Source organism: Boeremia exigua (assembly GCF_020726555.1).
Source record: "Boeremia exigua strain MPI-SDFR-AT-0100 chromosome Unknown C7974scaffold_6, whole genome shotgun sequence".
NCBI lineage: Eukaryota > Fungi > Ascomycota > Dothideomycetes > Pleosporales > Didymellaceae > Boeremia > Boeremia exigua.
Window position 1 is genome coordinate 2085274 of NW_025763523.1, and position 26936 is coordinate 2112209.

Sequence of the window (26936 nt, forward strand, 5' to 3'; positions counted from 1 at the left end):
CTTCGAAAACGACCAGGTCATTCATTGAGGTTCAGGTCTATCGACATGACATCTCTTCGGTCTAGGCTGTCTCATATAAGCGTGAGGAATCACGTCGCCGTACTGTAGCTCAACCTAGACCACTCAGGCAGCCCATCTTTTCACCCACGAGCAACATCAGCTTACAATATTGAGGCCGTCCAGATGCGCCACCAATTGAATTTTGAGCCAGAATACATGACTAGGAGTCCGTGGCTGCCTCAAGTTCATCTCATGGCTTGAGCGCCCTGGCGGCCTTGCAGTCATAGACTGACTGATAGCACTATTTCAATCGCTGTTTTTTGAGTTTCTATGTACTCAAATTCAGAAAGCTCTGAGCATAAGCTACCAACATGTTTAAAGCTATTCTTCCATTCTTCGTTTCCATCGCTGCTGCTATTCCCCTTTCACAGCCTGCACTGGCAACCCTCAATCAAACATGCCAAGGACGACTTTTTTCTGCATCACCACTCAGCAGACCATGTTTTGCCAAACTAGATGGCATTAATGCAGTGATGCAGCAGACGCAGTGCTTGGATGTGCAAACGCATTACACTTCCGCCCAATATCGAACCGATCATTATAGCGGTTTCATGCACGACTATAACGAAATTTGCGCATCTTCAGTCGACACTACGACAGCACAGTGTCTACTTAATCCTATCAACACAGTCTCTACAATTAATTCGAAAGACGCTAGCTGTGGTCAAGGAAGTGTGTCTCGGCACTACATCGAGGTCTCCAGCCCGAACGACGTGAAAGCAGCATTTGCGTATGCTCGAAAGACTGGACAGACGCTCAGTATCAAAAACAGCGGGCACGACTATGGTAGTCGAAGCAGTCTGAAAGGCTCTTTAGCCCTTTGGACGCGAAAACTGCAGAACATCAAATACAAGTCCGACTTTGTGCCCGAAGGCTGTGCCCTCCGTAACAATAAGTTTGCAGCCATGACCATTGGCGCGGGCGTGAACTTCAACCAAGCATACGAATTTGCAGACCAGCACAACGTCACCTTCGTTGGCGGGTCCTCCCCCACCGTCGGTGCTTCAGGTGGCTTCTCCATGACGGGCGGTCACGGTCTTCTTTCTTCACAGTTCGGCCTCGGTATCGATCGGGTTTTGGAGTATAAGATTGTAACACCAGATGGTGTTTACCGTACTGCAAACCAGTGTCAGAATAAAGAGCTCTACTGGGCTCTAAGAGGAGGAGGAGGTGGTACTTTTGGTGTCGTCATTGAGTCCACTTCCAAAGTTGAACCTCGCGTGAACCTTATCTTCTCCATGATACAGTCACCCGCCAACGTCACCGACTTCACGCAATTTTTGGGAATCCTGATGGAGAATGCCCCAGGCTGGGCGCGTGAGGGCTGGGGCGGTCCAAATGGTCTCGGTTATGTGGCCATGGTGAACCCCTTTCTTTCACTCGCCGAGGCTAAGAGGTCCATGCAGCCACTCACCTCCTATGTTTCCTCCATCGGCGGCAGTGTCGTCATCGAGCAGCATTCTAGCTTTCTGAGTGTATACTCGCAATACGTGCAGCCCACAGCCAACCTGGACATTCCGACTGCCAGCTTTGCAACCAACCGACTTGTCCCATCCAGCTATTTAGCATCGAAGGAAGGAAAGGCCAAGATTCAGAACGTACTGTCAAAACTGCAAACGGCTGGCTTTTCGCCTACCATTTTTCAAACAACGCCAGCATACTACCAATCGAAAGGCTTGTACCATGAGGGCGAGACAAGTGCAACTCCTGCATGGCGTGATAGCGTTTGGATGATCACTGGGAACACGCAATGGGCGTGGAGCACTACGGTCTCTGAGAAGCTTGCCACAGTGCGGAACCTCAAGAGCATAACTAAGGATCTAGTAACATTTGCGCCAGACGGTGGGTCATATATTAGCGAGGCAGATCCTTGGACAGTCAACTGGCAGGATGCGTGGTGGGGAAAGGCCAACTACGCCAAGCTGTTGCAGCTCAAGCGTAAATACGATCCTTTCGGGTTGCTGAGCTGCTGGAGATGCGTAGGGTGGGAGGAGAAGCTAAGCCGCAAGGGAGAGATTTTTGAGTGCATGGGAGGGCTGGACAGGTAGGTGTGCGTACGCGCTCGTCTCGTATGGCTTTCCGGTAGGTGGGGGAGGAGTTCTGCTTTCCGTCCTTCTTTTTCTAAGTGCCGTTGGTTTGCACTGCACATACAATCAAAGCTATAGACTTGGATAAAACAGCCTTAGTATTTCTACTTAGCTTGCATGAGCACTGATATTCCTTTGAACGCGTGTTCTAGTGATAAGTGCTATGAGTGCATTCGCACCAATGAGCGCGACTAGATCTGAATGAAGTCATTAACATCATCAATCTGCGCTCTGGCTACCTAGATACTAACTGACTATGTTCATTGCTTCCAGAGGAAGCAATTAAATCCGAAATGGAGGGCCTCAACGGTTAAGAAAGCGCAACCTCTAATTAGCTGAGCGAACCTTGTAGCTAATTAGCTTATACAAGTTGTAGAATCTTTACGTAAGCAGACCTTAGGAACTTTGTTCCTCTAACTACTTAGCTAGAAGTTTGCTTAGCTGGAAGTTTCGCTTGCAGTAACACTGTAGCAGTGTGAACAGGATGGTAGCTAAGTATAAAAACGTGGCGTAGCAGCAGAGAAGGGACAGCAGAGAAGGGACAGCGGAGAAAGGCATGCGACTACTTAGCCAGAAGTTCAATCAGCTAGAAGTTCGACTAGCTAGGTTTAACCAATCCGCTTATTCAGTTAGACCCTTACACCCTTACCAGCTAAACGCTTGCCCAGCCAAACGCTTAAACTGCCAGACATTTAGCTCAAGCCAAGATTTTGACCAGCTAGAAGTTCAACTAGCCAGAAGTTTGATTAGCTAACTTAGCTAACGCTTCTACCTATAAGAGCACTTTCGGCGCCTAATTATTGATTTCTTTTACGCCTGACCTATGTATGTATCAGCCTTGCATAATCTCCCATCCTCCTTGCTGACCCAGCCCTCCCCACCGACACAGCTGACACACCATAGCGCCGTAGTCCTATCAACACCGATTTTTACTCTCTTCAACCTTTCGTAATTATCGCCCCAAAAATCATTTTGCCATTGCGGACTGAAAGGGTCACACTCATTCAAATACGCTCCACTTTTTGGTGCCATTATTCTCAGAAACTCCGTCCTTGCCGTCTGTCGTGCATACACAACCTTTGCATCCGCGTGCGATACGCTGTCGGCAAAACCCTCGCCAATGACAAAATGCACAACAGCATCTCGCCATGCAGATACAAGACTGATATTGAGACCACGGTTGGCGCTATTAGCGATCATGTGTGACTGCAGGATGGGCGGGCCTGCGTCGGAAGGGTGTGCGGATATGTTTTCTAGGGCAGTTGCGAAAGCGGCAATGGAGTCTTCTGACGAGAAGACGGAGGCCGGGAGAAGGCGACTCCCGGAGCTGACGGCAGAGGATGCAACAGGCTCGGGGCCGAGGCCTGAGAGCCAGTGAGCAAGGAAAGATGAAGGGTGCGTTATGGAAGTGGTGTAGGTGATTGTGCTGTTGTTCGCGTCAAGAAACTGGATTACAGGCTTCAAGAGGGATTCAATGGTGCCGTTTGGTCTATTGTAAAGGGAGAACGTCCATGTGAAGGTGTTGGTCTGGGTGGTGGTGAAGACGGAAGGGGTCATGATTATGTAACCCTCCAAGCCTCCCTCCTTGAGCGAAGGGAGATGCGAGTGGATCTCCGCAACAAGTTTCCACCACGTTGAATCCGTCGTTGAGCGTTGCGCGGCGATGGAGAGATCGTGAGTAGTAATTGTTGGGGATGGGAAGGCTTTCATCGTTACCTCAGTGATAACCCCAAAGGTCCCTCCTCCCCCGCCTCGAACGGCCCAAAACAGGTCTGTATTCTGACAAGCATTGGCAGTAAGATAGTCGCCGTTTGGAGTGACCATCTTGACTTCTAGGACGTTGTCAACGCCCATACCGTAGGTACTCGACAGAGGTCCGTGACCTAGGCGGGTCAGTCATTGTCTTACGCTCATGGAAACGACAGGATTTACCTCCACCTGTGACCCATCCCACAATGCCAACGTGCTGGGATAAGCCGGCTACGACGATCATGTCCCTCTCTCCAGCAGCTTCATAGATTGCTCTGACCGTTTCTCCAGCAGCGACAATCGCAGCAGCAGAGCTGCCGGCAGAAGCACACTTCTCAGCTTGGAAAGCGCTGTAGATTTGTATTCCTTTTATATAACGCGTCCAGATTCTGATGTGATATTAGCTGAATCCTTGAGTTCTTCCATACTGTAACGTACGACAAGCTACCAAACGCTGTGCTCCTTCCCTGAAGCGAGATCCCTGTGCTCTTGACATTGACTCTGATGCCTTTCCTGGCCGCAAATTTGAACGCTGCCTGTACTTCTCTATATCCCGTCGCATTCACGACGTATGCCGGGTATTTACCAATCGAACAGCCCTTCCTGCCCGCATCCACGTCTCCCGTTACACTCGTACCGTTTGGGAAAATTGGAGGGCAGGGATTATCAGCCCAATATGGAAAACTAATGCTGACGGAGTACTCGGCATGGAAATCTGCGTTGAACCAATTCATGCGCACCTGTTCGCAAGCACTCTGGTCGTAGTTTGGTTGATCGGCGTAGCACACAGAGGCGGGGGGAACACCACGCAGGAGATGACCAGAAATTGTTGCGTTGAGGGCTGCAAAGTCTGCATCGGATGGCCAACAAGTATCACCAGGGGCCTTAAAGCCAGAAATCAGTATGAAGCAATCGACCGACACCACATATCGCGAAATACGGGATTCGACTTACACATTTGCATTCCCTCGATGCTCGAGTGGTGATAACTCCGAATAGCATCAGTAGCGTATATTTTGGGACATGCATATTTTGAATCTTAGCAAAAAGATGGAACGAAATGCCACTGCTGCAAGGTCACAAATTGTAAGTAGACAAATTCGCGCGTACACCCTCACATTTGGATCTGCAATTCACGTACCCACAAACGGGTCGTGTGCAACTCTTGCAGACACACATCTCTAGCAATTTCTTGGCAAGCCTTTCAATCTTTGTTAGCGTTGTTGAAGAAACAGCTGAATCCGAATCTGTGGACCCATCTTCGGTGGTTCCGAGGGTGATTGCGGAACTCCGCACCTCCGCACCTCCGCCACTCCCACGTCCGCACCTCCGCCGCTCTCACCTCCGCACTTCCATACCCCCGCCCACACTCGCTCAATACGAAACACCGACCTCCTCGATGCGTTTCGGGCAGGTGGTTTTTGTCTTGTCCACATGGATTACAGAAATGAATCTGGCGGCTAGTAATGATACCTACAGTATAGCATGGGTAAGTAATCAATGTAGGTCCTTGAATATTCTTCTCCTATCAGCACCTCTCTGCAAGTAATAGTAAAGCACACTAGACTAAACAATAAAGTGCTAACATGAATGCTGAAATATTTTGTATACCTCTATAAATTATGTTTTGTTAACAGCTAGCTGCTGCGAAGTCTTGTGACACATTTACTACTTACCCATGATATACTGTAGTCATCGCGTACGCGAAGTAACTGCCCTGTTCTGTCCAAAAAGCTCGAGGATAGCTCGAAATCTCTATGCAGATTAACACAATGCAAGTTTGGTTCTGTAACTATTGATTTTTCTACCTAAGGCGATTTGAAACCTAGAGTTGCGACTGTCCACAGTAGATGGTGGACCCAGCTACATAAGTGGAGTGGAACTATTCAATGGGATAACTTATATGTACTGTCTCTTGGCAAATAACTTCAGCTTCCCTGCAGTCTAAACGCTAGACTTTCTCCGAATCAGTAGCTCTGTCTGAGTACTCGGAATGATTGTAAAATCGTGATGCCCATCCTGAGGTCTTTCCGTGCCCTCGGCGAATTTCAAATCGTAGTTCAACAAGAGCTCCGATAAGATAATCTTCAGCTCATACCCAACGAAGAATCTCCCCGGGCAAGCATGAAAGCCAGCCCCGAAGTTGGTAGAATCGTTGGAAACCGTGGCGAAGTGAAACTTGTTAGGGTCTCCCACCTCGCGCATGCGATAAAAGCGCCATGGGTCAAACTTCTCAGGATCAGGGTACGTCTCAGGGTCGTGAGTGAATTCATATGTGGGAAACATCATGAGTGTGTTTGCAGGCACATGAAGGCCATCTGAGAAGGTATGTGGTCGTACAGAGGCTCTCTGAACTGTCACTATAGAACAGTTAGCAAATTGTGACCAAATTTAGGGTGATTGATATGTACCAAGTCCGGCTGGGTGAAGCCTCTGAGATTCTTTCATGAAGCTGTCCATCTTGCGCAGTTTCGCCAGGCTAGATTTGTTCCACACCGAAGACTCGGCCTGAACTGATTTGATCTCTTGAATGAGCTCTGGTATAATCTCTGGATGTGCAATCAAATCGTAGACAATGGAGACGATGGTTGCGCTGGTGCTGTGAATGCCCGCCATGAACAGGAAAAGTAGTGAGTCACTGACTTCCTTGGCAGTTGTTGGCTTACCACCTGAGCCATCAATGAGCCATTGGATAGCATCCCTATGTTTCTCGCTTCCAGATTTGGCGTGCAAACGCTCCAAGAAAACCGGTTCAAGAAGCTCTGCGGCCCTCTTGCGTAGTGCCGGCAGCTCATGTCTTCCTGGGTATGTCCATGGGGCCAACCATTGCCACATCTTGGGGTAGATAGCGCGAATACCCATGGCGTGCTTCATAATGCTTTGTGTATTCTGGATAGTGAGCCCGATCCATTCGGGATTTCGGCACAAGTCAGGTCCCACAAGGATTCGACCCGTAATCCTTGCAACAGTAGGTAGAAAGGTATCCCATGGCTTTAGAATGGTCCAATCTAATGATGTGAGCTTCTTGAATGATCCAGCCTTCTGTGTGGATCGTTTACCTTCGCATGAGGGGATGACAGTCTTAAAGGTTTCAACACATTCATCCTTCATAGCAGGAGCTATCTCACCTACAAGGAAGTTTCAGTTCTGTCGACCAAAAGGTAAACACTACTCACCGAGATTCTTATTCAGATCGATCCGGGAAATATGCGTTGCGGCAGCAGATGGAAGGATGGAACCACTTAGTTTCAACAAAAATGACTACACGATATCCGTCAGATCAGTTCTTGATACTTTCAACAAATGAGATTTACCTGGATAGAGTAAAGAGGGAAGCTTAGAATATCTTCTCCTGCATTTTTCACCTCGTCTAAGTAGTTCTTGGACATGATAACCTGCGGACGTCCTTCATCGACGGGATTGCGGATCCTGAAAGCTTGTCCTTTCTTGCCATACTAGAGGCTGTTAGCACTCTAACGAACCTTCATGAGTAACGACATGACATGCTTTGATGTAACCCTCATGGAGGATTTCCCTGGTGTTGGATATATAATGGGCTTGGGTATCATCGTGGTCAAATTTGACGTTAGGGATATGGAGGAGTCGCTGTTGCCGCCGCACTTTGTATGCAGAGTACATTTGGTGGAGCATAAGCCCCAGTGCTACAGCAATAGCTAGATAAGAAGCGTAGGCCATTGTGAAATTAAGCGATGAGCATCGAAATCGAAATATCTATTGGACGTGTACGATTCTATCAATTAATCAATCTCACTAGACTCGGACGGTCACGCACGGGCTCGGATTACTTGCATCGGATCGGTATCGGGATCCCTCTTTTGTTTAAGAGCGTTCGGAAACGCAAATCAAGACTAGGCCTTCACTTTCGGTCGGACTCATGGGTAGACCAAAAGCCTTTCGGTTAGTTCCTGATAGGACCTTTTTTTCGACACGATTTCAATGAAATTATGAATGAAGATGGAGTAAACAAGAGTGAGGTGTCAATTTAATTCACTACAACAGAAGCACTACACCTCAAAATCTTGATGCAATCCCCGATACTCACGCAGAGCCAAGAAACACTACCAACTTCTGCGCCGAAATTGTTCGTGCCTTGAGCAGATCAAGTCCGTCAAGTACGCCTTGCCAGGCTCCTGGTATCACACGCACAGGGTGTGATTTGAGTTGGTTCCGGTCGAAGAGTTTCTGAACAGCACGATAGTACATGATACCAAATTTACGTTTTTCTGGGTCAGCTACACTTCCATAGCCGTTTCCTAGAGGTATATCATTGCCGATGATGCACGAACCCATTATAAAAGTAGGTTCGATGGTGTTTCGTGTGTGGTTCATATCCTGCCACATCTCTAATGCGATGTATCGACCACCACCGCGGCCCATGGCTTGATAGCACAGACGCTGGGTCTTCGATTCCGTCATCGGGTCGAGTATAAGCTCCAGTTCGTCGTTTGTGTAATCGCGGATCTCCTGGCCGCAGGTTGGTGATCTGTAGTCCCAAACTTTCTCAGCACCGTAGTTTTTCACAAGCTCGAAATTGTTTGGGGAGCAAGTCGTAAGTGGAATGTGACCATAGCTGCAAAGTGTCTGTCAGTGCTTATACTCTGCCGGGATGTCGGAAGCTAACGTACTTTTTCAGAAGCTGGATTGCCAGAGTACCGACACTTGTGCTCCCGGCATAGACGAGGACCTGCTCGGGTTCCTCTGCTGGTTCATCTGGAGACCCAGACAGGCCCATACCACCATCCCAGAACAGAGAAAGACCAAGTGTTGCAATACCGCTTGCGCCCCAGGCTGCGGCATTTTCCCAAGGCATATTCGGTGGTTTCTTGAACAAAAGTTCCGGATCAGAGCGCAGGTATTGTGCAAACGAACCCGATTGAGGGTCAATTGCATTAGCCCCGTGGCAAGCACCGAAAACTTCGTCTCCGACCTGCCATTGAGGCTTTGATGGAAGCTTGGATACTCTGGGTCCAATGGCGACGATGATTCCTGCGTAATCTGTACCATTGGCAACTCCTTTGGCCGGAAATTGACCTGGCATCTTCCAATCACAAGGGTTCAAAGCGACTGCAACTACCCTGACCAACATTCGGTCATCGGGTATCTGAGGCAGAGGCACGTCGTCGAAAATTTGGAGAATACCATTATCAGCTTGAAGAATGGCTCTTTGCGTCTTGGGGATGTTGCGGGGAATCCAAGTTTCAGATTGAGTCTTCATCGTGTTTTCGCGGCGTGGTTTCCAAGATCAGTCATTTGTGTGCTGCTAGCATGTGAACTGTGCAATTCAAAAGTACGTCGATGCATGCGTGAGGATCTAACGTCTGTCTAGATTGAGGCGATGACGATCTGCCGAACAAGGCACAACCGAAAGTCGGAGTGCCAAGCCAGACCCGCTCCGATGGTGCAGATCCCGGACTCCATCACTACCCACGAATCTCGACATCAAAGCTCGCTGTGGTAAGACTGACAATTACAGTTTCCTGACTTCATTCATCGTGGGTTCCAAAATGATTTCCATCCAGTCAGCCTCATCTGCTGCGGTTCTTTTCAGTCTTTGCCTCGGAGCACGAGCCTGGGAATACAATTTTCCAACAAGCTGGGAAGATAGTTGGCACCAAAATGCTCAAACTGTTTTCACTGGAGAATGCAGAACCAGTCGTATGACAGCTTTCGAAACACCCAAATCGACCGGGGACATCTGGATCTCAACATCGCCCCTCGACGATATTGAAGCACCTAAGATACTTCCCCTGAACAGTAGCTCGGGCGAACAATGGGAGTTTGACGGTATCTCCGAGGATGGAATGAATGCTTTTATTTTTGGGTTTTACCGTGATCCAGGGCTCTCTCTCATGGGCTCAGGCAACCTGCGACTCTCAGCTGAACTCGCATACGCGAATGGAACGCGATTTGGTCGAGTCGACTATGCAATGGAGTCCATCGTTGAGTCTTGCTCCGGTGGAACCAGAGGAATTTGGAAAGGCGATGACTTCAGCTATACATTCGAAATTTCGAAGGACATGAGCCACTTAAGGTTGGGCATGGATACACCGGACCTGAAAGGCAACATCTTTATGAAGTCAAAAACAGCTCCGCGTTATGCCGATGCCCAGATTTGGCCTTCGGAGAACGCATCCACAGCAATATCGCCCTATTTCCATTGGATAGAGCCCATTCCTGTTGGCGACGTCCAGGTGGATTTGACAGTCAACGGCGAAGGATTCACGTGGGAAGGTCTTGGGGGTCATAACCGCCTTTGGTCACCATTCAGCTGGTTCACATGCCTCAAGTCAATGAATGCAGTGCGAATGGTAGCGGGACCATACGCGCTATCCTTCATGAAGTTCACGTCAAGGATCCGATGGGACGAAGAGTACACATCTATCCTTTTGATGAAAGACGGCAAGAAGATCTTCTCATCAACTCTGAATCAACCTTCTGACAGCGAGGATTATGTTTTGGATGAAAAGACATACGACGGAACTGTTACAGGCACCCTCCGAGACAGGGTGACGGGCTATGAACTCGAACTTGTCTCTCCCAGCCGCAAGAAGCACTGGACTTTCATTATGGAGCATAAGAACATCGCTTTTGAGTACCTTGTTGGGAAAGGCCGTGGTGGGAGTGGATTTTCTGCGAGCTCAAGTGGCGGACCGGTCGGATTAGAGCAGTTCAGAGGAGTCGCTCTTACGGAAGCACTGAACTTTCCAGACAGTTCTCCTCTCTTCAAGAGGCAATATAAGGAAGGAAGATAGGTACATCGGTCGCTATCGAAGATGTATCTTGATGTGTAACAAGATTGTGCTAATCCCAATAGTAAGGGAGGGCAGAAAAGCTGTTCTGATCTCAATTTTCATCGTTCGACTAGGATATCGCGCTAATATCAAAGACGGTTTGCAACGAGGTACGGTTTCGTTGCGAAGGGAGCACATCGGAAGCGTTTAGTTAGGGATACAGAACTAGCATTAGACTCGTGGGCTACTAGTAAAACGAGCAATTGAAATAGCGAAGAAGTTGTCATCCACCCTTTCAGTCAAAACGTTCAGTCCAAGTTGGGTAAACCGTAGCAATCCACAAGATTCACCAGCCAAACGACTCGTTCGCAGACCCAAGCCCCAACATCGCTGATGAATGCCGAGCCATTTAGGTACCTATCAAGGCGCTACATGACCAAGCGCGTCCGAGATATTGCCGATGTTGGAGTTCGAACGATTGGTAGTGGAGAATCTGCAGTGCCGATTCGGAGTCGGACTCGGGCTGCTGAGCTAAGCCGCACATTTGAAGCGTGCTTTTCTAGCAGTGCGGCACGAGAGTTATGACCAACGATGGTAAAACCAAACATTGAAACGAGAATATGAGTTCTTGCTGATTCACAGGCTTAACCACTGCACTTTGTTTCTCCAACCCACTGGAGCCTTGGAGCGCCGGCTGTATTTGCATGGTCAATCGAATTCAAGAATCGAACACCATGGAGTCCAGCTATTTGAATTTCGAGTTCCTAAACTGGGACATCATTGAGTCGATTCAGATCATACGCGCTACGCTTGCACCTTTGAGGTTGACGAGATGGCAAATGTTCAAGTACATGGTCGCCAGCCTTTTCAGAGACATACAACCCTCTTCTATGATTCTTCTGGCACTGGTTTCGTTGGTCTCACTGGCTTTTTTGATGACCTGGGCGAAGGGTCGTGACCCAATCGAAAAAATCGGCCTTCCGGTTGTGGGTGGCTCTAAGCAACATAAATTGGACTTCAAGCAGGCAGTCGAAGAAGGCAGGAGATTGGTAAGTTGGACGAATGTGTAATGTGGAAGGGAAGGTAGCTAATCAAATGAAGTACCCCGAAACTCCTTATATCATCAAGACACAAGGGCTTCCCTATATCGTCTTCCCTTGCCATGTCTTTGATGAGATCAAAAGACTCCCCGAGCGTATTGCATCCGCGCAAGATTTCTTCGTCAAAACATACTTTGGGAAATACACGACTGCTGGAACCGAGACACCTACTCTACTCAAGGCTGTGAGCGTAGACCTCGCGCGCAGTATTCCCGCAAAAGTACCTTCTCGTCAGGAAGATGCCAAGTACGCCATGGATGAAGCAATCGGGAGCTGTCCCGAGTGGAAGGAAGTGAAGCTTTTTCCTGCAGTGACAAACATCATTGCTCAGATGAATGCTTGTTCCTTCATTGGGCGAGAGGCTGGCCGAAGCAAACACTGGGTCAATCTTGTTTCGAAATACCCCTTCCAAGTCATGATAGGAACATTCATGATTGCTCCAGTGCCTCGCATCCTTCAAGGTCTGTTTGCACCGCTTATCTTCGCCGCAGCAATCATCACCAAGTGGAGAATGAAATGGGCTATCACTCCAATTATAAAGAAAGATATGAGAGAGTTTCTGAATACCACAGACAAGAAGAGCCTGTTACGATTGACCGAAGACGGCAAAGTCCCCTTCACAGCCTCGCTCATGACACGATACAAGCCGAGCGAAGCAACGCTGAGCCAGTTGTTACAGGATTATATCACTGTCGCGTTCGAATCCACGCCTTCCAGTGCTGCCGCACTCTACCTCTTGTTGCGCGAACTAGCTGCGCACCCAGAACTATTGGACATTCTGCGAGATGAGCTTCGAGAGGTCATGGTAGATGGAAAGCTGCCTAAGTCTCACCTTGGAGAACTCCGAAAGATGGACAGTGTTATGAGAGAATCAGCCAGGGCCAACCCCTTTAGTCTCCGTACGTACCATACTTCTGATGTTCTGAGCCAAAGACTGATTATGAATATTGTGTAGTTGCCCTGTATCGTCTCCTACGCGTCCCGATTCAGCTCTCGGTTGGTCCTACACTTCCGCCAGGAACATTGATCTGTGTCGACGTCCACCATATTACGACTTCACCAGAGCTCTGGAAAGAGCCCGAGAAGTTTGATGGCCTACGTTTCCATGAGATTCGGAAACAGCCTGGAATGGAAAATAAATACCAGTTTGTGAGCACTGGAGCAGACTCTCCGGGCTGGGGTGATGGTACTATGGCATGCCCAGGGCGTTTGTTTGCAAACAGCACCATCAAAATTGCACTCGCACATTTGATCATGAACTACGATTTCAAATACGTTGAAGGACAGGGTATTCCGGTCAAAACCTCACTACCGAACGGCTCCTGGAACCCTGGCTTGGATACCAAGTTCTTGTTCAAGTCTCGCAAGTAGAATGATATGAAGTCACGAAGAAGGAGAAGGCACGAGTAGTAGTAGTAACAGAAAGACGGTAAAATTGAATACAACAGATGATGGCAGAATAGAGCAAGGGTGTGAAGTGAATGGTGGGAGAGGCGCAATTGGTGACTGAATCAGTAGAGCACTCACTCGCGACTTTCTCGGCTTATTCAGATTGACAGGCTCAGACTTTTGATATGGGTTTGAATTATGATAGCCCCGTCGTGATCTAGACTTTAGTTCAAGATTTCCAGCCTCAGCAACCATAAAAAGTAACTCTGAATACTGCAAGACTGTCATGTGATGTGGGTGCATTAAGCGAGACTGAATGCCAAACAATGTGTATGACCTCATGTGCAAATGTGAAGAGTGTAAATCTTTAGACCGAAAAGTGAGTGTGCTAGGCGTGTGCCACCATGAACGTGCGAATGGTCCTATGTCCGACAAAGCTACGTCAGTCACTCCCTGAGATGCGTGATTGGCATAGTATCTGTTATTCCTCGGCGTGGAGACCTTCAAAGTTAGTGCCGAATGCTGCAAGTCTTTCGGAAGGTTTTGTCGGGCTCGGAAGCCCAAGTCGGCGTCCAAACTCGGGTGCCGGGTGCATCGAAGTGACCCACTAGGAGACCAAAGGAGCTGATCGCACCGAGCGGGCAAGACCATAGTGATGGATTCGAAAGCTACCTAAGTTCTCACCAGCGGACAGAACCATTCGTGATTTTGTTAATGAGAGTAAACTCACATCACCACGCGTTCCTTCGCAACTACACAACACCATTTCTCGGACATTGAGACACGCGAATGATGAGCCCTCAACGACGCCCAAACGAACCGATTGCGGTGGTTGGTAGTGGATTTCGATTCCCTGGGGAGGCCAACTCTCCATCCAAACTTTGGGATCTACTGCGCGAGCCTCGTGACGTGCAGAGCACCATTCCCGAGCAACGCTTCAACCCAGAGGGTTTCTTCCATCCTATCAACGACCATCATGGGACGAGCAATATTCGACACTCGTACTTTCTTTCCGAAGATCATCGACACTTCGATGCTCAATTCTTCGGCATCAAGCCCGTCGAGGCGAACTCAATAGACCCTCAACAGCGACTTCTGCTCGAGGTGGTTTACGAAAGCATTGAGGCTGCCGGGCTATCTATGGACACTCTCCGTGGCTCTCCAACAGCTGTGTACGTCGGTCTGATGTGCGCTGACTATGCCGACTTACTTGGCCGCGACACATCGTACTTTCCTACCTACTTTGCAACGGGGACCGCTCGGAGCATCATCTCGAATCGCATATCGTATTTTTTCGATTGGCGGGGACCATCGATGACCATCGACACTGCATGCTCGAGTAGCTTAGTGGCGGTTCACCAGGCAGTACAGGTGCTAAGATCAGGCGAATCTAGAGTCGCTGTGGCGGCTGGAGCCAATTTACTGCTAGGACCGGAGCAGTACATTGCAGAGAGCAACTTGAAGATGCTATCGCCGGACGGCAGGTCGTACATGTGGGACACACGAGCCAACGGCTACGCTCGCGGCGAAGGCATCGCATCCGTCGTACTAAAGACCTTGAGTGCAGCGATAGCCGATGGAGATGACATCGAATGTCTCATCGTGGAGACGGGTATTAACCAAGACGGAAAGACGAAAGGCATTACTATGCCAAGCGCGACAGCGCAGGCTGCACTTATCGAAGCGACGTATAGGAAAGCGGGTCTCGACTTGAAGAAAGCGTCTGACCGACCGCAATATTTTGAGGCTCACGGTACGTATTGTGACCCGGCTCGTTGCAGACGGATTTGCTGGCTCCGCTAGCGTACGTGGGGGTGGCGTCGATGAACACAGCCACGTGCGCTCAGCCACACCCTTGCCCGCACGGCCTAAATCACTCCGTCCGAGCGCGACGCGTTTTCCTGCACAGTGCGAAACAATGCTGATATCGTTACCCAACAGGCACCGGTACTCCGGCTGGCGATCCAATCGAGGCCGAGGCGATCAGTACTGCCTTCTTCAAAAACAATACTCCAACGCGCGTTACGAGCCCTCTATATGTAGGTTCCATCAAGACCGTTGTTGGCCACACAGAAGGCACGGCTGGTCTAGCAGGGCTGCTCAAAGCCTCTTTGGCATTGAAGCATGGCTTCATACCTCCAAATCGGTTGTTCGAGAACCTTGCGCCTGCGGTGAAACCTTTCTACAACAATCTAGAGATCGCCACCAACGCCAAACCTTGGCCGGTGGTTGAGGACGGATCTGCTCGACGTGCAAGTCTAAACTCGTTTGTGAGTGGGGCATAGCTCTAGATACATAGATCGATATTGACAGTGTCCAGGGGTTTGGTGGTGCAAATGCTCATTGCATCCTTGAGTCCTACTCTCCCGAGCAGACCGGACATGGGAAGGACGAACCTGTCTTTACCCCATTCACTTTCTCAGCAGCGTCAGAAAAAGCATTGACGACCATCGTGGATTTATACTCCGAGTATCTCAAGTCACACCCGTCAATCGACCTTCGTGCTCTGTCGTATACATTGAGCAGTAGGCGAAATGCTTTCCCGCTCAGAGTTTCGTTCTCAGCCAAAGATGTAACTCGTCTTTGTGAGAAGCTGGACTTGTTTGCGGAAGGCAAAGGAGAAACACCAATAGCCCCGGTAGCTGTGTCCACCATACCGTTGCGCGTACTCGGAGTCTTCACTGGCCAAGGAGCTCAGTGGGCTGGAATGGCCAGCAAGCTCATAAGTGTACCTGCAGCTATGAGGATTATCGATGACCTTGAACGGAGCCTGTCTGAGCTGAAAGACTATCCACCCGAATGGTCGCTGAAAGCTGAACTTCTTGCGGACAAATCCTCTTCCCGGATCCTGGAAGCTGCTCTGTCGCAGCCGGCTTGTACGGCTGTACAGATCATATTAGTAGACCTTTTACGCGCTGCCGGTATCAGTTTCTCCGCCGTTGTAGGCCACAGTTCCGGTGAGATCGGGGCTGCATATGCAGCAGGCTATCTATCTGCAAGCGATGCGATACGGATAGCTTATTATCGCGGCGTGCACCTGCAAAATGCTCGTGGTAAACATGGAGATGACGGTGCTATGATAGCTGTTGGCACATCGTATGAGGATGCAAAGAAAATTTGCAACCTTAGAAGATTTCGCGGTAAAGTCTGCGTTGCGGCAAGCAACTCATCTACGAGCGTCACCATCTCTGGCGATGGCGCGGCCATACAAGGTATCAAGGCTGTATTTGACGACGAGAAGAAGTTTGCAAGAGTTCTGAAGGTTGACAAAGCCTGTAAGTCTCCTACATACATTGACCAGTCGTTGGAAATGTTGCTGATGGAACTTAGATCACTCGCACCATATGTTGGCTTGTTCGGAAGCTTACATGGCATCGCTTCGTGCTTGTGGTATCAAAGCTCGTAGACCCACTCGTCCAGACTGTCTGTGGATTTCCAGTGTCTATCAACAAGACATTATAGAGGTTACGGACAACCTCAACGATTCGTATTGGAACAGTAACCTGGTCTCGCCGGTAATGTTTTCTCAGGCGATGGAATACGCGCTGGGAGAATCGCAATACGATCTTGCTGTAGAACTTGGACCTCACCCAGCCCTGAAAGGACCTGCCTCTCAGGTCATTCAAGAGGCTCTTGGCGAGACTATACCTTACACTGGACTGCTAAGCCGCAACTTAGATGATGTTGAAGCGTTTGCCAATGGTCTTGGCTATATCTGGGCTACTTTCAAGAACAGTGTAGTCGACCTTGCTGGTTACGATCGTTTTCTCAATGCGTCCGAGCCACCCAAGCTACTTAAAGGTCTTCCGACATATCCATGGGAGCATCAGAGAGCCTTTTGGCACGAATCAAGGATTTCCAGGGCTTTTCGCGAGCGGCGTACGAACCACGAGCTTCTCGGCACCAGAAGTCCCAATCACTCCACTAGCCAATACTCCTGGACGAATTACCTCATCCCAAGAGAAATGTCGTGGATTCTTGGACATAAGATCCAAGGGCAGATGGTCTTTCCCGCTGCTGGCTACATGTCAACCGCTTTCGAGGCGGCGCGAGAGATTGCGGCTGAGCAACCTATGAAACTTATCGAGTTGACAGACTTTGTCATCGACCAGCCCTTGGTGTTCGATACGGAGGATTCCAGTGTGGAGATTTTTGTCTCACTGACAGATGTTCGCCACAAAGGCTCTGGCCTCGTGGCGAAATTCAGCTACTATTCTATCGCCAACAAAGAGCCCGGCCCTATGACTATCAACGCGAGCTGTGAACTGCATATCACTTTTGGGGAAGCAAATGCAGACACGCTACAACCACTTCCGGAACCCGAGTTCGCAATGATGGAGGTCGAGCACGAAAGATTCTACAGCTCGTTCGCCACCTATGGATACGGCTATACTGGTCCGTTCAAAGCCTTGACCTCTATGGAAAGAAAACTTGGCGTTGCCAGTGGCCTAATCCAAGTCCCTGAGGCAGTCTCTGAAAAGCGGCTTCTAATTCATCCCGCAGCTCTTGATGCAGCTGTGCAATCCATCCTGCTTGCATACTGTTTCCCGGGTGATGGCCGCTTAGTGTCCATTCAGCTGCCAACTGATGTTTCACGTATATCCATCAACCCATTGCAGGCCCTCAATATCGCATCGGAGAAATCACTGAAATTCTTCTCTTTTATCGGTCGAGATGATGGGAAGCGGATTGAAGGCGACGTTGATCTCTACCCGGCGGATGGATCAAATGCAGTACTCCACCTCGAAGGTATGCACACGAAGCCTATGGTCCCTCCGACAGAAGCCACCGATTCCCATATCTTCTCCGAGACTGTGTGGGACTCGGCGTCTCCAGATGCGATGATTGTCTCAGCCGAAACCGATGAAAACTTCGACTTTGGCTTCGTGCTCGAGAGAGTAGCGTATTACTATTTGCGCAATCTTACCAGTGGTACTACCGCTAAAGATCGTGAGGACTGCGAATGGTACCACAAATCGCTTTTCAATTTCGCAGATACCATGCTGTCCCGCGTCGCAAACGGTACTCACCCGTACGCAAAGTCGGAATGGATCAATGACACCAGCGAGGAAATTGTTGCCATCATCGAAAGTCATCCGCAGAGCATCGATCTTCGCATCATGCGGGCTGTGGGCGAGAACATCATTTCTGTCGTACGAGGCAAAACCACCATACTTGAGCCGATGATGGAAGACAACATGCTGAACGATTTCTATGTTACTGGGCTAGGGATGGAGGAATATCTCCGCAAGCTCACCGCTACTGCAAAGCAAATTGCACACCGACATCCGGCCATGAACGTATTGGAGTAAGTTCTCTGTCCGCGAATTTTGGTGCTTTGCTAACAGCGATCTTCCAGGATTGGTGCAGGCACCGGCGGTGCAACAAAATCCATCCTGAGAGAGCTCGATGAAGCCTTTGCTTCTTATACCTACACCGATATATCTGCAGGGTTCTTCGAAAAGGCGAAAGAAGTCTTCAAAGCACGCGAATCCAAGATGATCTTCAAGACTTTAGACATCGAGAAGGATGTCATTGACCAGGGTTATGAAGAACACTCGTACGACTTGATTATCGCATCTCTCGTGCTCCACGCCACCACCAAACTTGACGAAACAATGACCAATGTCCGACGACTACTTAAACCTGGTGGATACCTTTTGCTTCTTGAAATCACCGATAACGAGCAGATGAGGTTTGGTTTCATCTTTGGCGGACTTCCAGGCTGGTGGCTTGGTCATGAAGACGGACGTCCCTTGTCGCCCTGTATCGAGGTCCCAAAGTGGGACGCTTTATTGAAAGCACACGGCTTTTCAGGCGTCGACTCGGTGGCACCTCACAAGACCTCCGAGCCCCTTCCCCTATGTGTCATTCTTGGACAAGCAATTGACGACCGCATCGAATTTCTTCGGAATCCACTGGCATCTGCAGAAGAAGGTTTCAATCTTGCAGACATCACTCTAATTGGCGGTGCAACAGCCGCTACCTCCGGCTGCATATCCGCTGTCACCAGCACGATGCAAGCTCGTAGTAACACGATCACTCACGTGGGGGCTTTAGTCGACCTTGTTAACACCGATCTTCCCTTTGGTGGTACTGTCGTTTGCCTGGAAGATCATGACGAGCCTATATTCAGAGAACTGAACGAAATCAAACTCAGGGGGATGCAAAAGCTTTTTGAGAGAAGCAAGAACGTCTTGTGGGTCATCCGCGGCTACAAACATGGCTCTTCGTACGCCAAGATGGCAGTAGCCTTTGCGAGATGTCTGCTTCAGGAGATGCCCCACGTTCGACTTCAGTTCTTGGATATATCTGAGTCTGAGTCCTTACAGCCCACTTTAATTTCAGAATACCTCTTGAGATTCCTCGTTGCCGAGAATTGGGAGGAGCAAGGTCGTCTGAACGGGTTGTTCTGGTCTCTCGAGCCTGAAGTTTCGCATGAGGGCGGACAAGACTTCATTCCCCGAGTCAAACTCAGCAAAACCCTGAATAACCGCTATAATTCTGCACGTCGTCAAATTTTCGAAGAAGTCGACCTAGCAGTTGCACCAATTACCCTGTCCTTCGGAGATGACAGCTATACTCTCAAGTCCAAACGCGGCTTGGCTTTGATCGAACCAACGTGTGCGGCAGGCAACATCAAAATCCGCGTTAGCCATTCCCTTCTGAGAGCTGTGAAGGTGGGATCCCACGGCTCTTTCCATTTGCTCCTGGGTACGAACATTGCAACTGGAACCCCGATCGTTGCTTTATCGAGCGACCTCTCTTCAGAAGTCGACATACCAGAAGACCTGACGCAGCCGTGCACTCTATCGATTGAAGCCGCCATCAAGTACCTTGTTGCTCTGTTCTATAGCCTGGTAGCATTCACAGCCCTCCAGCATCTTGGTCGAGGCGATTCGCTACTCGTTTTGGAGCCCACGGGAACCTTCGCTGCAATCCTCGAATCCGCTGCGACCCTCAAAGGCATTCAAGTCGTGTTTCTTACAAATGATGCGAAGCTTGGAAGTCTTAGTGGGTGGAGATATCTTCCCTCTCGTGCGCTTAGACGAGACTTCGATGCCATTGTACCTCACCAGCTATCACGAGTACTGTGCTGGGGCCACAACGACTGGACCTCTGTGATCTGCAAACATCTGTCCAGTCGTACTGCGATCGAATCATCTGGTTCTTACACAACTACCGAGGCTTTGCATACGCGGCCTAACATGATTCATAAAGTATCCGAAGTCTTTGATCGTGCGCGGATGCAGCTTTTACCCTTAGGTTCCGTTGTAGAGGTCGAAGATGTACCAGTTATACGTTTGACAGACGTGCATGAATTGTCCTCTGACAGCTCGGCGATGACATTGGTAGACTGGACGACTTGCTCACGTGTTCCAATGGCAGTGGAGCCTGTTGATGCGAGGGCCTTGTTTCGTAGCGATAAAACCTATTGGCTCGTGGGTCTTACTGGGGGCTTGGGTCTGTCTCTTTGCCGATGGATGATCTTACATGGCGCCAAACATATCGTCATCTCTAGCCGAAGTCCTAAGATCGACCCTCGTTGGCTGGACCAGTTCGTGTCGATGGACGCTGTGGTCAAGGTACATGCCAACGATGTTACAGATCGCGAATCTGTCAGGTCGATTTACAGCAAGATCCAAGCCGATATGCCACCGGTTGCTGGTGTATGTCAAGGTGCTATGGTGCTACAGGATACCCTCTTCCTCGATCTTGACATACCACGCATGGAGAAAGTTCTAAAACCCAAAGTCAACGGGGCGATATACCTTGATGAAATCTTCCAGCACGAGAAACTCGACTTTTTCATCATGTTGTCATCAATGGCAGCTGTGACTGGCAATCCTGGGCAAGCAGCGTATGCCGCTGCCAATATGTTCTTGGCAGGTCTTGCTGCGCAACGGCGAGCGCGTGGTGTAGCTGGCTCAACCGTGAACATAGGCGCTATTGTGGGTAACGGGTATGTCACCCGAGAGCTCACGCTAGCTCAACAAGTAGCCCTACAAAAAGTTGGCAATATGTGGATGTCTGAACAGGATTTCCATCAGATCTTTGCTGAGGCAGTGGTGGCCAGTCCGCCTCAACCAGGACCAAACCCGGAGTATTGTACTGGGTTACGCGTCTACTATGCCGACGAAGACGACAAACCAAAGTTTGCTAATGATCCTGTCTTCTCGCATTTAATGTTGCACAGAAACTTGTCTGGATTGCTCACTACCAGCAACACTGCAATCATATCGGTCAAGACTGAGCTGCTTCAAGCCACGACTGCTGAAGAGATCTACGCGATCATGAGAGGTATGATGTGGATTAATGTGATTCAAGAAGACGAAACTAATCAATTTTAGACTCTTTCGTGTTAAAGTTACAGGTAGCACTGCAACTATCCCCGGAGTCCGATGTAGTCGGTCAGACTGCTGATGCCCTTGGCATTGATTCCCTGGTCGCTGTTGATCTCAGATCGTGGTTCATGAAGGAGTTAAGTGTCGACATGCCGGTATTGAAGATCATCAGCGGTGCCACGATTGATGAGATTCTTCAGCGAGCCCAAGAACTACTCGATCCTGGGATGACACCGGCGCTTGGAACCGAACTTACGCCAGAAAGGAAGGCAGCTCTCGAGCAGGCCAAAGCAGCCAAAATGAGCGCACAGGTGGCTGTACCTTCAGGTGAAGCAAAGTTACCTGAACCAAAAACGGCATCTGTCCGGGCTGAGCTAGTACCTCACATGCCGACAAACCCCAAGTCAGCACCGACATCCAGTACTCCGACAGTAACAGACTCCACAGTTGAGCGCTCTGTAACTGTACCCCCGAGAATCGACACAAAGACAGTGGAAACGACCCGCAAAGCTAATGGGTCAAAACCTGCGATTCATAACCGCACATCTCAGCCTGCTCCTATCAAATCGGTGCAACAGCTTTCAAGTGCTGTAGACACAGCTGAGTCGATTACTAACAAGACATCATTGCCGGATCCGTCGCAAATCACAAAACACCTACAAACCCCTTCTGCTACACCCTTTACTCCGACGATCATTGAAGACACCGACGCTCATCTGACCAGCTCTGTAGATCTGTCCATCTCTCGGGATGACCTAGAAGCTGGTTTCAGATCTGTGCAATCTCTGTCAACCACACCTTCCGAACCCGACAGGTCTGTCTTCCATGCCACGGCTGTTTCATCGGGCTCATCAGTCTCCTCATTTGACAAAATCTCTCCCGCGTATACAAAGGAGTCCGAGATCTCAAGGACCCTTCCAATGTCGTTTGGCCAATCCAGGTTCTGGTTCTTACGCTCGTATCTCGAAGATCCTACTACGTTCAATGTTTCAACGTCCATCCATTTACAAGGAATTCTCGATGGGGATCGACTCGCGCAGGCCGTTGCAACGATTGGTCAGCGTCATGAGGCATTACGCACTCGTTTCTTTACCGATCATGATAATCAACCTGCGCAAGCTGTTTTGGAGTGCACCGTCCTTCGACTGGAGCGTAAAAATGCTTCGCCTGGCCGTGATGTGACCGACACATACGATCAACTCCGCAATCACGTATACGACCTAGAGAATGGTGAGACAATGAGGATTATCTTGCTTGAGCTGTCACCACTATCGCACCAAATCCTCTTGGGCTACCACCACATCAACATGGATGGCGTTAGCTTTGAAATCTTTTTCTCCGATTTGGAGAAAGCATACAACGCCAATCCTTCAATCAACACTTCCGTTCTGCAGTATCCCGACTTTGCGGTCAAACAGAGAAACGAATTCGCCGACGGGAAATGGAGCGAAGAGCTCGATTTCTGGCGAGGACAGTTCCAAACTCTGCCACCGACGTTACCTGTACTTCCACTCGCACGATCGACATCTCGTGTATCGCTTACGAGGTACAATTCTGATGTAACCTCGTATCGGGTCACTCCGGCGCTATCCTCCCAGATACACGACACATGCAAAAAGATGAAAGTGTCGTCTTTCCAATTCTATCTCACTGTGTACAAGATCCTTATCACAAGATTCGTTGAAGTGGATGACCTTTGCATTGGGGTCGCCGACGCCAACAGGAACGATGCTGATGTGCAGCAGAGCCTTGGCTGTTACCTCAATCTCCTCCCTATTCGGTTCAATAATCAAGCATCTACATTCAGTGAGGCAGTAAAGGAGACGAAGAACAAGGCGCAGCAAGCATATGCAAACTCAAGGGTGCCTTTCGATGTTCTTCTCAAGGAATTGAACGTTCCTAGGTCATCGAGCCATAGCCCATTGTTCCAAGTCTTCCTTAATTATCGACAAGGTGTAGCTGAGAAGAGGACCTTCGCCGGATGCGATTCAGAGTGGGATTCCTTCGACGGAGGGCAGACTGCGTATGATTTGAGCTTGGATGTTGTTGATAACGCTGGTGGCGACGCACTTCTCAGGTTGTTCTCGCAGACTGCATTGTATTCTGCCCGGGACGGAGAGCTTCTCATGAAGAGCTATGTCAACCTCTTGGAGGCGTTTTCTCGCAACCCTGCCGCCCGTCTGACTCGCCCTTCACTTCATTCGAAGGAAGATACTCAGAAAGGGCTGATCGCTGGAAGGGGTGAGTTATTCGTCATGAGTGATGAGTAATACATACTAACGTCTACAGGCTCGTATCTCCCTCTAGATTGGCAAGGTACCCTTGTCCATCGTATCGACTACATTGCGCAGACACATGAATCCTCACCTGCTATCAAAGACGGACTGGGTAACGATCTCACTTTCGCGCAAACGATACAGCGCGTCAACTCCATTGGGGCCGCTCTTTTGGATGCAAACATCCCTGATTGCTCTAAGGTCGGGGTATTCCAGGAACCCTCGGCTGACTGGATCTGTTCTCTGCTCGCAATCATGCGTGTCGGAGCAGTTTATGTTCCTCTTGACCCACGAGTTACAACCTCACGTCTAGCAACGATAGTAGAAGGTTGTCAACCAGCTCTCATACTGTGCGACAACTCAACGGACAGGCAAATTCCGGAGATCAAGGCCAAGGGCAAGATCATCAACGTGTCGCAGATCCATTCTACAACTCGTACCGTCCCGAACGCTTCTAAGAGAGACTCGACGATGGCCATTCTGTACACCAGTGGTAGTACAGGTACACCCAAAGGTAGGTTTATCTTTGTATATTGGAAGTCACGACTGACCATGAACAGGTATTGAAATGAAGCACAGTAGCTTCCGTGACCATGTAGAAACGGTGTCACGCAAGTGGATCGCGTCCGTCTCTGGGAAGGTGGCCTTACAACAGTCTTCATTTAGTTTTGACATGTCTCTGGTGCAAATCTTCTGGTCTCTCTGTTCTGGAGGCAGCGTCTTCGTCGTTCCACAATCGGCTCGCGGAGACCCAGTCGCGATTTGCAAACTTATCTCAACGGAGAAGGTTTCAATCACAGCAGCCACACCCTCTGAATACATCAACTGGATTGACTATGGCGATGCCGACTCTCTCCGAGCATCCCCATGGTCCTTGGCTATCTCAGGAGGCGAGACTGTCACAGAGCAAATGGTGCTGGCCTTCGATCAACTTCAGCTGCTGGACTTCAAATTGATGAACTGCTATGGCCCAACAGAGATCACATTCTTTTCACATGTCGCAGAGATAGCCCTTGGAAAAGATAGGGTAGGCTTTGTCGACTTTGTGCCTTGGGTTAATGTTTCGTTCTACATTGTCGATTCCAAGCTCAACCCACTCCCAATCGGCGTGCCCGGGGAAGTCGCAATCGGGGGCATGGGGGTCGCTTCTGGATACTATGATAAGGAAGACCTGACCGCGGAGAGGTTTGTGCATGATCCTTATGCCCCAGAGGATTTCATCAATCATAGCTGGAACATTATGCACCTTACCGGAGATCGCGGGCGTCTGACGGCCAGCGGAACTCTACTCCTCGAGGGCAGAATTGCAGGCGACACGCAGATCAAGCTTCGCGGCCTACGCATTGACCTCCAGGAAATCGAGTCAGCTATTGTCCATTGTTCAGAGGGTATAATCCTCCATGCTATCGTGTCTGTACGACAGTCACGCGAAACCGAAGCAGAGCTGCTCATCGGCCATGTTGAGTTCTCTTCTTCCAGGACACCTACCGATGTCAATGCTTTCATTGCGAAGATCATCGCTGACCTCCCACTCCCGCAATATATGCGTCCGGCCACGTTGATCGCGGTCGATAAAATCCCTCGGACTGAATCCGGCAAGTTGGACAGGTTGGCTGTCAAAGCTCTGCTTCTCCCGCAGAAACAGCAAGGGACACTGGTTTCAAAAGACCTTAATGACACAGAGTCCCGTCTACTAAGACTCTGGCGAGATATTCTGGCGGAGGACATTCTTGGCAGTAGACCCGTCGACCAAGAGTCCGACTTCTTCCAAGTGGGAGGAACATCAATGCTTCTCACAGTCCTGAGGTCTCGTATCAAGGATACGTTTATGGTTGACATTCCTCTCGTGCAGCTCTTTGACGTGAGCACCCTTGGAAGGATGGCAGCGCAAATCCATGCTGCCATCAATCCCAGTCGAGCTGAAATTTCCGTGGACACACAAACTCATATCACAGCTCCACCTTCGACTCGAGCACCGGGAGTGCTTCCCAAAGAAGTCGTAGACTGGAACTCAGAAACATCAATTTCGACCACTATCATCCCATCCACTGTACTTGGGTCAAATGAGCCGCGGGTCGTCATTTTGACTGGCGCAACTGGTTTCCTGGGAAAGAAGATTCTGCAGCGATTAGTTGAATCACCTTCGATCGAAAAAATCTATTGCATCGCAATCCGGCCAGACTACTCGCGGACGGATGCGGTGTTCGCGTCTTCCAAAGTGGTGGTGTACAGGGGCGACCAGTCACTCTCCTTACTTGGCCTACCACCTTCCGAGGTCACACCGATCCTTTCCGAAGCCGATGCAATCATTCACAACGGAGCTGATGTGTCGTTCCTAAAGTCTTACACTTCACTCCGGCAAGTCAACGTATCGTCGACTAAGCAGCTTGCTAGCTGGGCAGTAGAGTATGGTCTGCAGTTCCATTACATATCGACCGCCTCAGTCGCAAACCTCTCAGAGAAAGAGAGCTATCCGTCCGTCAGCGTACGGGAATTCAAACCCGCAACTGACGGTTCCAATGGCTATATAGCGTCCAAATGGGCGTCCGAGGTTTTCCTAGAGGAAATGAATCGTGAGTACCTGATGCCGCTTGTTATTCATCGGCCCTCCAGCATTACTGGACCTGGCGCTCCCGATACCGACGTCATGGGCTCGCTGTTCAAATATTCCAAGCAATTGCAAGCTATCCCGCGCGCAAAATACATCGAAGGCTGGATTGATCTCATCTCCTTGGACAGCGCCGCATCTATGATCGTCAAGGTAGTGCGTCGTGGCATCCAGAACTTGGATGTTCAGTACGTATATGAGAGTGGCGAGGTACAGATCAAAAGTACGAAGATGAAGGAAAGCATGGAAGAGCAGACTGGTGAAGATATCAAAGAGTTGAGTATTGAAGAGTGGGTCAGGAGAGCTGAGATACTGGGGATGAACAGTATGATTGGAGCTTTCCTATTAGGCATGCAGGATCAACCGTTGTTGATGACGAAACCAGAGCGGGTCATTGAGGAAGAAGATTTGGATGATCTTCCAGAATGCGTAAGGGCAAAGATGGGCTTGTAATGTGGTTGAGGGTTATATAAGGCTGTGTCATCAGTCTCAAGTATAGTCTTTGGTAATCGCACAAGACGGTATTGCAAAATAGTAGTGCTCAGATGGTAGCATGAACACTACAGCAAG

The 26936-nt window shown here is 49.5% G+C and overlaps 7 protein-coding genes across 7 annotated transcripts; 4 read left to right on the plus strand and 3 right to left on the minus strand.

Annotated features, from left to right (window-relative positions):
• The first annotated feature begins 84 nt into the window (after positions 1-84).
• C7974DRAFT_192464 (uncharacterized protein) lies at positions 85-2370 on the plus strand. The gene has a single exon (XM_046136616.1). It carries the CDS (start codon positions 372-374, stop codon positions 2106-2108), a length of 1737 nt encoding a protein of 578 aa, XP_045997490.1. The 5' UTR covers positions 85-371; the 3' UTR covers positions 2109-2370.
• Positions 2371-2957: 587 nt separating this feature from the next.
• C7974DRAFT_311300 (FAD binding domain-containing protein) lies at positions 2958-4777 on the minus strand (the record flags this gene model as incomplete). The annotated part of the gene is made up of 3 exons (XM_046138302.1): positions 2958-4030; positions 4080-4285; positions 4335-4777. Coding segments are annotated over 3 exons (1722 nt in total), but the record flags the coding sequence as incomplete, so codon positions are not given.
• A 696-nt stretch (positions 4778-5473) lies between these two features.
• On the minus strand, positions 5474-7617 carry C7974DRAFT_395104 (cytochrome P450). Its single transcript, XM_046141947.1, has 6 exons — positions 7404-7617; positions 7211-7351; positions 7073-7157; positions 6956-7024; positions 6308-6904; positions 5474-6256 (listed from the first exon to the last, which is right to left on the minus strand). Exons 1-6 carry the CDS (start codon positions 7590-7592, stop codon positions 5841-5843), a joined length of 1497 nt encoding a protein of 498 aa, XP_045997492.1. The 5' UTR covers positions 7593-7617; the 3' UTR covers positions 5474-5840.
• On the minus strand, positions 7618-9236 carry C7974DRAFT_395110 (putative zinc-binding dehydrogenase family oxidoreductase). The gene is made up of 3 exons (XM_046141948.1): positions 8543-9236; positions 7707-8487; positions 7618-7647 (listed from the first exon to the last, which is right to left on the minus strand). Exons 1-2 carry the CDS (start codon positions 9130-9132, stop codon positions 7956-7958), a joined length of 1122 nt encoding a protein of 373 aa, XP_045997493.1. The 5' UTR covers positions 9133-9236; the 3' UTR covers positions 7618-7647; positions 7707-7955.
• A 338-nt stretch (positions 9237-9574) lies between these two features.
• C7974DRAFT_311486 (uncharacterized protein) lies at positions 9575-10669 on the plus strand (the record flags this gene model as incomplete). Its single annotated transcript, XM_046138313.1, has 1 exon — positions 9575-10669. One exon carries the CDS (start codon positions 9575-9577, stop codon positions 10667-10669), a length of 1095 nt encoding a protein of 364 aa, XP_045997494.1.
• Positions 10670-11182: 513 nt separating this feature from the next.
• Positions 11183-13450, plus strand: C7974DRAFT_395112 (cytochrome P450 oxidoreductase GliF). The gene is made up of 3 exons (XM_046141949.1): positions 11183-11697; positions 11750-12647; positions 12704-13450. Exons 1-3 carry the CDS (start codon positions 11353-11355, stop codon positions 13117-13119), a joined length of 1659 nt encoding a protein of 552 aa, XP_045997495.1. The 5' UTR covers positions 11183-11352; the 3' UTR covers positions 13120-13450.
• Positions 13451-13757: 307 nt separating this feature from the next.
• C7974DRAFT_424714 (putative hybrid NRPS/PKS enzyme) lies at positions 13758-26936 on the plus strand. The gene is made up of 8 exons (XM_046144440.1): positions 13758-14890; positions 15079-15407; positions 15458-16412; positions 16468-18445; positions 18497-21438; positions 21489-23723; positions 23772-24272; positions 24319-26936. The coding sequence occupies exons 1-8, from the start codon at positions 13927-13929 to the stop codon at positions 26817-26819; spliced, it is 12405 nt and encodes a 4134-aa protein (XP_045997496.1). The 5' UTR covers positions 13758-13926; the 3' UTR covers positions 26820-26936.

Excerpts from the sequence above, each read along its gene's own strand:
- C7974DRAFT_192464 (XM_046136616.1), top strand. The coding sequence starts at position 372 with ATGTTTAAAGCTATTCTTCCATTCTTCGTTTCCATCGCTGCTGCTATT.
- C7974DRAFT_395104 (XM_046141947.1), bottom strand. The coding sequence starts at position 7,592 with ATGGCCTACGCTTCTTATCTAGCTATTGCTGTAGCACTGGGGCTTATG. Across the intron at positions 7,352-7,403 it reads TCCATGAGGGTTACATCAAA|TATGGCAAGAAAGGACAAGC; the intron begins GCATGTCATGTC and ends AACAGCCTCTAG. Across the intron at positions 6,257-6,307 it reads GCTTCACCCAGCCGGACTTG|TGACAGTTCAGAGAGCCTCT; the intron begins GTACATATCAAT and ends ACTGTTCTATAG.
- C7974DRAFT_395110 (XM_046141948.1), bottom strand. The coding sequence starts at position 9,132 with ATGAAGACTCAATCTGAAACTTGGATTCCCCGCAACATCCCCAAGACG. Across the intron at positions 8,488-8,542 it reads GCAATCCAGCTTCTGAAAAA|CTATGGTCACATTCCACTTA; the intron begins GTACGTTAGCTT and ends GACACTTTGCAG.
- C7974DRAFT_395112 (XM_046141949.1), top strand. The coding sequence starts at position 11,353 with ATGGTCAATCGAATTCAAGAATCGAACACCATGGAGTCCAGCTATTTG. Across the intron at positions 11,698-11,749 it reads TCGAAGAAGGCAGGAGATTG|TACCCCGAAACTCCTTATAT; the intron begins GTAAGTTGGACG and ends AATCAAATGAAG. Across the intron at positions 12,648-12,703 it reads GGCCAACCCCTTTAGTCTCC|TTGCCCTGTATCGTCTCCTA; the intron begins GTACGTACCATA and ends AATATTGTGTAG.
- C7974DRAFT_424714 (XM_046144440.1), top strand. The coding sequence starts at position 13,927 with ATGATGAGCCCTCAACGACGCCCAAACGAACCGATTGCGGTGGTTGGT. Across the intron at positions 18,446-18,496 it reads CCGGCCATGAACGTATTGGA|GATTGGTGCAGGCACCGGCG; the intron begins GTAAGTTCTCTG and ends GCGATCTTCCAG. Across the intron at positions 21,439-21,488 it reads GATCTACGCGATCATGAGAG|ACTCTTTCGTGTTAAAGTTA; the intron begins GTATGATGTGGA and ends AATCAATTTTAG.